This window comes from Oncorhynchus mykiss, chromosome 28 (genome assembly GCF_057628025.1).
Source record: "Oncorhynchus mykiss isolate SJ-2025 chromosome 28, ASM5762802v1, whole genome shotgun sequence".
NCBI lineage: Eukaryota > Metazoa > Chordata > Actinopteri > Salmoniformes > Salmonidae > Oncorhynchus > Oncorhynchus mykiss.
Window position 1 is genome coordinate 16,915,462 of NC_143049.1, and position 11,862 is coordinate 16,927,323.

General features: G+C 42.4%; 1 protein-coding gene across 1 annotated transcript; it reads right to left on the reverse strand.

Moving 5' to 3' along the window:
• Positions 1–441: 441 nt before the first annotated feature.
• On the reverse strand, positions 442–11,094 carry LOC110508637 (desmoglein-2-like protein). The gene is made up of 14 exons (XM_021589299.3): positions 10,825–11,094; positions 9,794–9,919; positions 8,878–9,033; positions 8,636–8,777; positions 8,193–8,356; positions 7,915–8,049; positions 7,514–7,699; positions 6,822–7,096; positions 6,538–6,680; positions 6,134–6,355; positions 5,673–5,906; positions 5,182–5,309; positions 4,666–5,013; positions 442–4,530 (listed from the first exon to the last, which is right to left on the reverse strand). The coding sequence occupies exons 1-14, from the start codon at positions 10,870–10,872 to the stop codon at positions 3,328–3,330; spliced, it is 3,510 nt and encodes a 1,169-aa protein (XP_021444974.3). The 5' UTR covers positions 10,873–11,094; the 3' UTR covers positions 442–3,327.
• Positions 11,095–11,862: the final 768 nt, after the last annotated feature.

The window sequence follows — 11,862 nt, forward strand, 5'->3', positions numbered from 1 at the left end:
TACTGGATGAAAGAGATGTTTTCTGGTTATAAAATGCAAGGTGAATGTTATTACCATACCCCAAGAAGCTTACTACGTTTATAGTCTTGTGAGTGTCCTGGGTCATCATGACTGTGTGTCTGTCTGGGACAGGAAACACTTCCTCAAAGACTCAGAGAGAGAAAAGGAATATCTGTTTATTCCTCTTTGTCATGTTTTGATCTGAGAGCTAGTAAATCCGATTAAGGGCTGGCCAGACTTGGCAGCTGTTAAGAGTATAGAGTTAAATGTGTGGAGAAGTAGAGCACTCTCCATCTACAAACGTACACGACCAACAACTTACAGACTCGCACAAACAATGACGACATCATTAGGGCGCTCTTTCAATGCCTCAATATTTTGGCTAATTAAGAAAATCAAAGTACCATGGTTTGAACATATAAGCCTAATCAGATCTTCACATTGGTTCAGCACAATATCACACCTTTATTCAACCTGTTCAATTTGCTTGATATCATTTACAACAAAGTCCTTGGTAGAATATGAATTGCAAGGCTAGAAAGGCTCACTGCCAAGAGTTTTGACTTACGTTAGGGGTACAGTAAATAACGGTTACATTTTTCATTGCGCTGAGGTCCATAAATACTTGAAGACTGAAGTATTCTGCAACTGAAGTTCTATTTTGACAGACAACGTCTAAAAAGTCTGACCAGGAGGAATGCTGCCAGTGTTCAAGTTGCCAACGTGTTAAAATGAGGTCTTATATTTTCACATTCAGACAACTGGGCGGAAGATGCTCTTGTCAAATACATCATACATTGAATGAATGTGTGGCTACCAAGGAGGACCTATCAGAAACGTATTCATTAGAAACCAATAGGATCACCCAAAACGACAGGTTAGGCCAGGGTGAAGTTATGGTTAGAATTAGAATTGAGCCGGGGTGTGGACTTGAAGTTAGGGTTAGAGTCACAGCTAATGTTTGATATGCCAATGATGACACCTAGTGGAGTGTTACTGCAATTGAATATCTGCTCTGGACTCAGGCTTTGAAGCCAAACAAGTAATAAGACTCCAAGGAAGAGAATATTCCCTGAGATAAACCGACTTGTTCTTGTATATTTTTCACAACATTTCCATGGAGATGTTACGTTCTCAGTGCCTTTTGAGATGCAGTGATTAAAAACCACTCAAAGTCAAATCAAAGTTCACGGTCGTGTACGCAGATTTGAAGATGTTATCGTGGGTTCAGCGAAATGCTTGAGTTTCACCTGTATTGTCTTCTGCGCCTGTGCGTTGTCTCCATCATCTGAAGCTATTTTGTGAAAAACTATTGCCGTTGTTCTTTTTGTTGCGGAAGTGTATGTTATTAATAATAAGAGTTACCTGGAGAAAGTCGGACCTCTCTGAAATGAAAATGGATGGCCCTCCCTTCAGCAAAATATATTACAACCAAACCCTCCCCTATTACTGAAATAATAATTAAAACATACAGTGAATAGCAGAGAACATGCCTACCGTTTACCCTCACTTCTAGGACAAACCAGAAACTTAGATAGGCCTATGCACTTTTAGACATTGTTCTTCGCCCTGTAAGTATTTGCAGGAATTTTGATAGCTCACAGGGCTGCGGGCCAGAAGGTTGTGGGTTCTCAGACCACCATGCACCACGCACAAGAGTAGTGGTGGAAATATCTGCTTTACAATAAAAGCATTGCATGAATCTATCATTGTATTTACGGGTCTGTAAAAAATGAATGTATTTCTACGTCATTTTACATGGCTAGAGACCTTAGCAGAATATGTTTTTATACCACACAAATTACAGGCTAAGAATGGACAGAGAGATAGGCCTATGCATTCATCTTATCATCTTTCTCCAATGCCAAATCAGTTCTGTGGCATAACCCAACGGGAGATGGTCACAAGTGTTTCCTTAAAAACGGTCTGCTAAAACATCTTATATTTTACAGAAAGGGAATAGCTCAATCAATTGATAGCGACAGAATAAGATTACTTTACAAGCAAAGCACGTTTTTTGTCTCCTCGGCTGTAGAAGGTTGTGGCTCAGCCAATGATTGTCATAGAATCTTAACGAAGATATCCACATACTGTATATGCATTCAGAGTCATGTCTTTCCCAGGTATTTAACAGTTTGTTGCTAGCATAAAGCATCATGGACCAAAGTGCTGTTATAGATCACATTATATAATCAAATCTATTTTATTTTATTCCAAATCTTAAGCTAACAAGGTCAGGCGTATGCTTTTTGCTATGGCATTATACCCATAACCTCTCATACCCCCGCCCCTCTCTTCCTGGTTTTACTTCACTGACATATATAGCATAATAACCAATTCAATCTAAAACACTGAGGAAAATAGAAATGTCATCAATTGCAAATTACATGACCCTCCACTAGACTAGACTTAAACAACACTAAACCCTCCACCTGACTGAAATTGAAAAACAATGAGCCTCCCCCATTTTCCTCCAGGGTCCCATTCTGTCCCTGCCCTAAAGTAACCTGGCAACGCTACTTGCATTACTCCTTTGTTGCCCATTGCTTACAGCAATAGTTGAGATTGCTCTCCCCCCCCCCCCCCCCCCCCCCTGTATTGTGAATGCAGCACTATATCATGCACTTCAGGTCCATGCACAGTAGCAAGTCAGAACTGGTTTCAAACATCCTTATTGAATCAAATAGAACTATAGACCTAACATTCTCCTGGTAATTCACCTGTGATAATATTGTACCTGTCAGACTTCCGTGGGAAACAACTCTGAAAGATCAAAAGATACTCCCATTGCATTCTTGAAGGGGGTGGGAGGTGAGTCAATATTTCACTGAAGACTGGTAAAGACATGTAATCCTCTCTTGTAGAGTCCCCTTTTGTTTTTGTGGATGAGCAGTGACAACGTCCGAGATTACATAAGGTACAGTGCCTTGCGAAAGTATTCGGCCCCCTTGAACTTTGCGACCTTTTGCCACATTTCAGGCTTCAAACATAAAGATATAAAACTGTATTTTTTTGTGAAGAATCAACAACAAGTGGGACACAATCATGAAGTGGAACGACATTTATTGGATATTTCAAACTTCCCAAAATTTTGCACGCCCAATTTTTCAGTTTTTGATTTGTTAAAAAAGTTTGAAATATCCAATAAATGTCGTTATATAAAACAGTCGGTAGAGTATTCATGAATCATTTCAGACCAGCAGAGAGCACCAATCCCTCTGTCTCTCCCTTGACTGTTGTTTCATTGACTAAAAAGAAAACATATCTTTTAAACCCACAGTGACTTGGCTGTACTGTATGTTTTCAAGCAAACGTGAGGTTGTTTTTCTACGCTATAGTACTGGTCTCAGTGTATTTCTCAGTGACAGAGGATTTCTTCTCTTGCACAACAGCGGTGTGGCTCCTGCTACGTGGTGCAGCCGTGGGCATGGGTGTGGTGGTGACTGTGACAGCAGCAGCAGAGGCCTGATTTGACCCCTTCGAGCCACACAGGGAGCTAGAGGTCAAGGTGGAAGCACCCCTCTGACCTATCACCTCTACACTATGACCACCTGAGGAAAAGGTGGAGGATGACCCCTGGCCTCTCTGCAGGGTGACCTGGGGTGCCCATAAGCCTGCACTGCCCCCTACTGCCGAGGCTGGCCCGGACCCGCTCTCAACAACCAGCACTTTCCTAGAACCCTGTGAGAAGCTTCCTCCTGGCGAGAGATGGCCTCCTCCAATCATGGTCTGCCCTGCCCCCTGTAGAATCTGGCCTCCCTGCGTAATGGTTTGGCTCGTCTCTGTAATAACGTGACCTCCCCCAGTAATAGTCTGGCCGGCTCCCTGTAAGAACTGGCCTCCGCCCATAACGACATGACCCTGGCCTCCCCCACCACCCACCCCCATCTGCTTCTCTACTAGCAGCATACCCTGAGAACCATGGAGCCCTCCTGTCTGCACCATCCCCTGACCGGTCCCTACCCCCACATGGCCTACCGCCTGCTGGGCATGGACATAACCACCTCCTCCTCTCTGCTCCACCAGCAACAACTGGGGCTGAGGCTCCACCATGTACATGGTGGGGGCAGCGGCATAGTACATGGTGGGCTGCTGGATGAGGACGGTCTGCCTGGGGATCACCATGTTCTCCTGGATATGAGACCTGGGGATGGTGACTGATCCCTGGTCCCGAGTAATCAGGCTCTCCTGTAGGGGGACGGAGGGGGTGGAGGTGGTGACGGAGGTGTTCAGGGTATTGACATTGAGAGCAGTATTTCTGCTGACCTCTGTGTGAATGGATGTGGTAGGTCTAGGACGAGTGGGTGACACAGACACATTGACAGTCTCCGCCTCCATAGCTATCGACCCCTGGCAGATCTGGGCCAGGGTCTTGAACTTGTGCCCCAGGTCGTTGAGGAAGTCCAAGTCATCATCAGCCCCCAGTAGACTGCAGCAGCCCACAGACCCTACCGGTGACCCCTGACCTTCATAGTCGTAAATCAGCAGGGCATCTCTCTGTTGGTCGATCTGCGCAGTGTGATTGGCTTTCTGCAAAGGTAATTTGATAGGGACAGATTTATTAAGACAATGACTGAATTTAATAAAAATGGCTACAATAACACTGCCCCTCAACTCATATGTCAAAGGAGTAGTCCAAGAAGTTGGATGATGTAAGATACTCACTGCAGAGTAGTACTCCTCTAGGACTTCCTCAGAGAGTGCCATCCCGTCGTAAGCACCAGCAGGTAATCTGGAGAACATTGAGTGTTCATGATGTTCTGTCATGATTCCTCCGCCCATGCCATAGTCCACCTCTAATCTGCCACTGGGCTGGTGGAAGCCATGGTACTGTTGGTGCGCTCCTGTGAACATTGAGGATGAGGTGAAGCCGTCCCCTGACACGCCTCCTGCTGCTCCTCCTATCTCCCCTACTCTTCCTATGAATCCCGCATTTCCCCCGTACTTCCCTACATTCACAGTTTTGATGGGGCATTGCTCCAACTCCACGGGAACGTTCAGGAGAGGAACTTCCTGTGAGGGGGAATGCGTGGGTCAATCAGAGGAGGCAATTTCAGAGCAATACAAATTTTAACTTGAGCCATAATGGAACATAACATGTATTTCCAAAGATCATTCTTATTCACTAACTCTAGAATATTTTCATGTCATCCATTGGCAGTGCCATTATGTATAAAATACCTTGTCTTCTCCTTGTCCTTCAGTGTGATATGCAATCAGGTGTTCTTTCGTGTCAAACGGGATGGGCTTAAAGTCTCCAATGGCCGCTGCTCCTCCACATAGACAGAACAGCAGCAGGAGAGGAACCACTGTGAACCCACATTCCACATTTCAACTCATGGACACAAGACAAAAGCACAAGACATGTTGCTAGGTGAGAGGCCTGGATGTCTTCCCACTGGGCACAGACGTCAATTCAACATCTAATCTGCGTTGGTTCCACGGTAAACGATGTTGATTCAACCAATGCGTGCCCTGTGGGTTGGCTTAAAGGCCTGTTGTGGACATGACTCATTAATGACTTGTCTTGGCCATCTTACTAATCACTCAAAGCATGCTGAAACAGGTGTAGTTTTACGAGCATGATGAAGCAGTCTCTCCTTCCTAGATTCTTATCAGGTAAGCAGTCTGAGGAAGCCAATGAGTATGAAGATAACAGAGGGCCTACTCACGTAGCAACAGCAGGAGGCCCAGGAGGAGCAGCAGGATGGCAGGCGCTCCTAACGTGATGTCAGTGCCCGTCCGCCGCTCGATGCAGACCTTATTGACCTGATCACAGGTACACACAACCACGTTCAGAACCTGGGTGTCAGCACAGGCCTTCCCCTGCTGGTCACTGATCTCCACAGCAACCTTGTAGTGACCTGGCCACATATGGGCATGGTCTCGTAAAATGGCAGTGGTGGCTAAAAGAAACATGAAAGAGAAAATAAAAATGAATTATACAAATTGTAAAATTAAATCTATCAATCAAATCCATTAAAACATACAACAAGATATAATTTAAATTCAGTTTAAGACTGCACTTTTAAAAACAGGCTCAACAAAATAACTCCAAAACAGTCCCTTAGTGAGAAGCTTGTCTATCTGCTTCCTACATGCCAAACCTAAATGTCCTCGACTAGGCTGTTACCATTGAGGTGCTCCACCATCCACTTCTGTTTGCTGTCATCCTGAATCACTCTGAACTTGAAGGGAGCTCCGTTGGGGAAGGCATCCCCATCCACAGCCGTGACGTACACAGCGGTATCCCCCAGACACATGGTTGTAGTCGTAGCTGTCAGCGTGGGACAGTGGTCGTTAAAGTCTTCCACCTGGATGGCTATTGTCCCTGTGGCCGTTTTGGATGGCAGATCTGGACACCAAAAGAAAATGCAGAATTAGATACAGACCTGACTTGTTCTCTTTTAGCTTCTTGTGGAGCAAAGGTCCTAGAGTGCATCTCCAACTACAACTGTTCTGGGTAGATTTCTTGACTTAATTCCATATCTTACAGAATTGCATTAGGACCAATTGATTATTACTATGGGTACTTGCCTGTTGTGATGGCTATTATCTTGGCGTAGTATGTTCCATTGACCAGGTATTTGGACTCCCGATCAGGCAGTTTGTTCAGCTTGATCTCCGCTGTCTTTTCATCTATGATCAGCCAGTGGTCTTCGTCATATATTTTGGCATACCTGAGAAGATGATCATGACAACGGCACGCGATCGGGATGAACTTAAGGATTCTTTAGTACTGTATGATGGAGATTAACACAACATCACACCACATAATCTTCAACCCCAATAAAACAATATGAAAACATCTGGGACCTCACCTGACATTGGTAGCGATCTGTAATGTGTCGCTGTCGATGGCTGTGTAGGTAGTGATAACCTTGTTAATGGTGACCAAGCTGGAGTCCTCAGAGATGGTCACCACTTTAACCGTTGGCTTGAATTTGGGGCCCTCTTTCTGGTTGATCACATTGATCTTGATGGGGTAAGCTTTTCCCATATCCTCTAATCCTTTGGAGGAGCCAAAGTAGTACTCTGCTTTGTTGGAAACACGTATAGCAAGGTTGAGCACTTTCAGCTCCTCATAGTCCAGTGCCTTTAGAATCAAACAAAAGGGAACAAACAGTAGAATCAGTCAAGTGATACAAACAATGTTGGAATAAGGTGAGAACACTAGTAGTTACAACCCGCTGGGCACAGACGTCATTTCAACATCTAGTTTTGATATATAGTACATTTGGTTGAGCTGTCAACTAACGTGAAATCAACAATAAATGTCTCCATGCCATTGGATTTAGATTAAAAGTTATATTTAAAAAAAAATGGAAATCCAATCAGTTTTCCATGTTGATTCAACGTCATGACATTGCATTTTTTTGTTGTTGAAATGAAGTGGAAACTATTTTGATTCAACTAGTTTTTGCCCAGTGGGGACACTGAAGCTGGAATTCAATCTAAAAGAGAATGTTAACTGTCCTTCGGTTCAATTCTAGCCTCAGAGTCAATCTCTTACCTTGGTTATCCATATAATGCCTTCGTTGGTCTTAGCGTCTGTGGTGATGTTGAAGTAGCCGGCCTCATTGCCTGTAATGATGGTGAACACAGACAGCCAGTTCTCAGTGTACATCAGATCCAGATCAATGGCTTTGATCCTCAGTACTTCCACACCGACCGTGTTCTCCTCCACACTGCCCTCGTACTGCAAACACACATACACACTTCATAAAGGTCATACAGCCCAGGAACATATTGCAGTGAATTCGGGGAGTCCAGCAACTGTCAACCCAACACCTTAGCCAAGGGATCTGAACCTATTGACGTTAGGTGTTAGGTTAAGGTTGCTACAATATAATAAATATAATTCCCTATTATGCTGAATAGAAAATAGAAAAGTAGTGGAGGTTTTGTCCTTACAGATTCTTTCTCCAGGGTGGGGATGTTGTCATTGATGTCCAGGATTTTAATCACAACTTCTGCTGTTCCCGTGTTTCCTCCGAATGCTCCGTTCATGTCTGAACCTTTTACAGTCAGGGTGTAGGTGTCTTGAGTCTAGACAACCAGGAAATACAATGGAGCTTACAGTCACTTACAGTTACTCAAATATTGACAAAATGGTCACTGAAAGTGTCACATAGATGCTCACATAGATGCACTGTGTACTGTATAATAGTATACCAAGGCATCTCTCTCACCTCTCTGTCCAGTGTAGTCCTGCGAACCAGTATCTCTCCAGTCTGGTAGTTGATGGCGAACATCTTATCTGAAGCACTCTTCTCCACTATGCTGTAGTAAATCTGAGAGTGTAGAGTGTTCACTTCATCCGCATCTGTGGCAGTCACTTTCATGACAACGGTCTCTGGAATTGACCACGGGGAAGGTTTACTTGTGCAGCACAGGAGTACTATACTGTGGTATTATTACTATTCATTTTACTACTACTACTACTACTACTACTACTACTACTACTACTACTACTACTACTATTACTACTATTGTATCACTACTGTCACTATTCTACTGATTACACTGGTACCAGCAATACTAGTACAACAGCTGCTAAAACTTCAACCATTACCACTACTGACTACCAACTCGGATAGAAACATATACAATAGTTGGAAACTACTGTACATGCCTGCAGCACTGGACTCATTGACGGATCCAGATTGGCCAAAAACGAACACTGGTGGGCAGTCATTCTGGTCCTCAACAAAAATATTCAGTTCAATGTCCTTCTCTGCACGGCTTCCATTGTTGTACTTCGCTACTCCAAGTAACTAAAAGAGACCATGATAGAACAACATATTTTGTATTCATTTCTTACATTTTGAGCACAAGCATTCCACGCCTTGGATTAGATTTGAGTGGGTAGCTTACATGGTAGGAAGCGATCTTCTCTCTGTCCAGAATGCCGTGGATTCTGACAAGGCCTTTATCTGGGTTGACGGTGAATAAGTTTACGGGGTTTTGGTCTGCACCGATCCCGGTCAGTGAGTACGTCACTCTTGACTTGTACTGCTCATCAGAACGAATCTGGCACAGACACACATTCCAATCAGCCAAGATAGTAAAACACCATTGTTGTTGTAATAGTATTCATATAGCAGCCTCATTTGTCCAAAGAAAAATGCAGTAACATGAGGCCCCTATCGAACACTTCACACGTCTATATTTATACAGCTGGATTATGGTCACCAAGAATGACCCTAAATGCAGATACAATGTGTTATAAGCATCGGGGGAATAGCTAGGTTGGTACACTACAATGCTATAATGTTATTTTATTGCCAAAATGTTTTTAGTTTTTTTTCAATATAGCTTTCAGGTCAAGGTATAGGTATGAAACTATAGATCAATGAATTGTATGTCTGAGTTCTAGAAAAGCAGGCATACAACAATATTTGTTGAGAGACTTGAACTACATTCATATTTTGTTTTTAGCCTGAACCATTCCTCAGCTAGAATGACTGTACGTGCCCACACATTGGGCTTGTATCTCCGAGCAGCTTGTTCACAACACATACATCTTTATTTGTATTACTTGTTAAACGAAACCTCATTCTCTGAGCAACTGTATTAGTATAAAAATAATAAACAATATATATATATATTTAGCATACAATGTAGCTCAGTATTTGTATTATTCATTTTACAGTATCTTTTTGCTCGTCTTTATCAAGGGTGCCGATCATTAGACCTGACTGTATGTCATGCTCCAGACAAAGGCATGGTCTTATGGTAGTCGGAAACATCTGAACCACTCCACGAGTTTGACAAAGAGACGAGCTCATACCTTTGCGATGTACTCCCTGTTACTGTAATCTACATTCTCCTTCAACGTTTTAGGAGGAATGATCCATTCTCTCTTCTGTCTTCTCAGGTTCAGCCCGCCGCTTTCTACTGCCACCACACATATAAACTACAGAGAAAAACACAACAAATAACGTTGACTCCTCATTTAACATTACGGCAATAACACTGTAATACCAATGCATCTATTCTAAATCACGCAACACTGTACAAGTTGTACAAAAACGTATATTTTCTAGCACAGTAGTTATAGCTTAATGTAACTAAGTGTGCTGTGCACAGATCCATGTCATGATTGTTTCCTCGGTGTCTGTTCCACTTTGTACAGATTAATGTGTGTGGTTTCTTGACAGGCCAAATTATAATTGCATGTTTAGGCCTGTTCATAATGAAAACCATATGACATGCATACTTAAAATTATATAACTTTAGGCAATTAGGCCAATTAGTTTCGTTCACTATCACAAGGTCTACAAAAAGAAGCTGGATCTATTCAGTTTATGAAAGAAGAAAACATATTACGTATGCTGAGGACCAATGAAAATATCTCACTAATTAATTTCACAACGTTTAAAGGAGAACGTTGTAATAGTGATATCACTGTCGATAGTGGGTGTCGGTATCATTTTTTGTTTTTAAAATCTGAGCTAAAACTGACATTGACCAGATGTGGTCTGACATTCTTTAGGCTATAACTCCCTGGAGAACCACTACGCAGCTAAACGCTTTTTCTTCTCATGTAGTCGTTGTCACTTGCACGCAAACAATGACAGAGAAATTGCAATTAAATGACGGGATATAGAGTAAGCACTCTCTTCTTGTCGGTTTAAGGGATGGCTACAATGCTAAAAAAGAAAACGGTAAATTAATTCATGATATAAACTGTATTGTCGAGATTGACGCTTAAATCTACTTGAGCAGTGCCACACCCCAAAAAGAGAGAACTGTTATAAATGTTAGGGTATATCATTATCAACACCTGTTACGATATGAAACGTATTATTCTTTACTTACCGTTAGTATGAACGGCAACAATATAACAACAGTTTCTACACGGGCCATTGCAATTCAGTAAAACGTTCCCCTCTTGAAGTACAATGCTTTAAATCCGCGGTTAGTATTTTCTATTCTGCATTGGACTTTGGCCTCTTCGAAGGTGTAGACACAACTTTTCTGAGATCATACCAACTGCAATAGGCGGCGCCTCGACGAGTTTCACCACAGCACATATGCTGATTACAAGAAACGCCAATCGAGGCGAAACTAGGGAGGGAATATGTGTGCACAATCCCGACAGGGAAAGCTATTATTATTGTGTTGAAAATTAAATATAAACTATTACAATCTCATGTACAACACACATCACAATATATTGACCAACATTGTTTTGATTTCTTTAGTAGTCCAAAACTGCAGCTAATGCATCCACAATCATTAATATTCTGTAAAATGTTAGGACACCATCTTGTGTCCAGTGCTTTCTCATTCAGGTGTAAAACCTAATTCAGGGATGTGAGATTCCCAAATCTCTGTTTCTGCTAGGAAGGACTACACTCAGAACTTGAAAGACACTCCTGATGTTTACATTTTCAACAGTCTTTAGCCTGGTAATAAATTGATTAACCTAGTTAAATATTATTGCAGTGTGCCTGTCTGTGTGTGTGTCTGTGAGAGAGAGACAGACAGACAGACAGACAGACAGGGACAGATTAAGAAAGTGTACTGATAAAATACAACAATTCCACTTTTGCATATGTTGCCAAATTACAAGGAACTACTTAATGGTCTTTGGGGAGTAGGGCGGGTGATTTCATCTTTCATCTGGACTGATAAAACCATGGGTTTATTATGGGTGCAGTCTGTCTTCATACAGTAAAAGTCCATCAGGTCCCTTTATGAAAAAAATGCATTCAGAGTGCAGTATAACTGCAGTACACTGTAGTATAACTGTAGTTAGAGTGCAGTATAACTACAATTCCACTATCAAACACTCCAGTTATTCTGTAATTACTGCGTCCAAAATAATACAGTCAACTGCAGTTACTGCACTTT

Excerpts from the sequence above, each read along its gene's own strand:
- LOC110508637 (XM_021589299.3), bottom strand. The coding sequence starts at position 10,872 with ATGGCCCGTGTAGAAACTGTTGTTATATTGTTGCCGTTCATACTAACG. Across the intron at positions 7,097-7,513 it reads GCATTATATGGATAACCAAG|GCACTGGACTATGAGGAGCT; the intron begins GTAAGAGATTGA and ends TTGATTCTAAAG. Across the intron at positions 4,531-4,665 it reads TAGAGGAGTACTACTCTGCA|AAAGCCAATCACACTGCGCA; the intron begins GTGAGTATCTTA and ends TTACCTTTGCAG.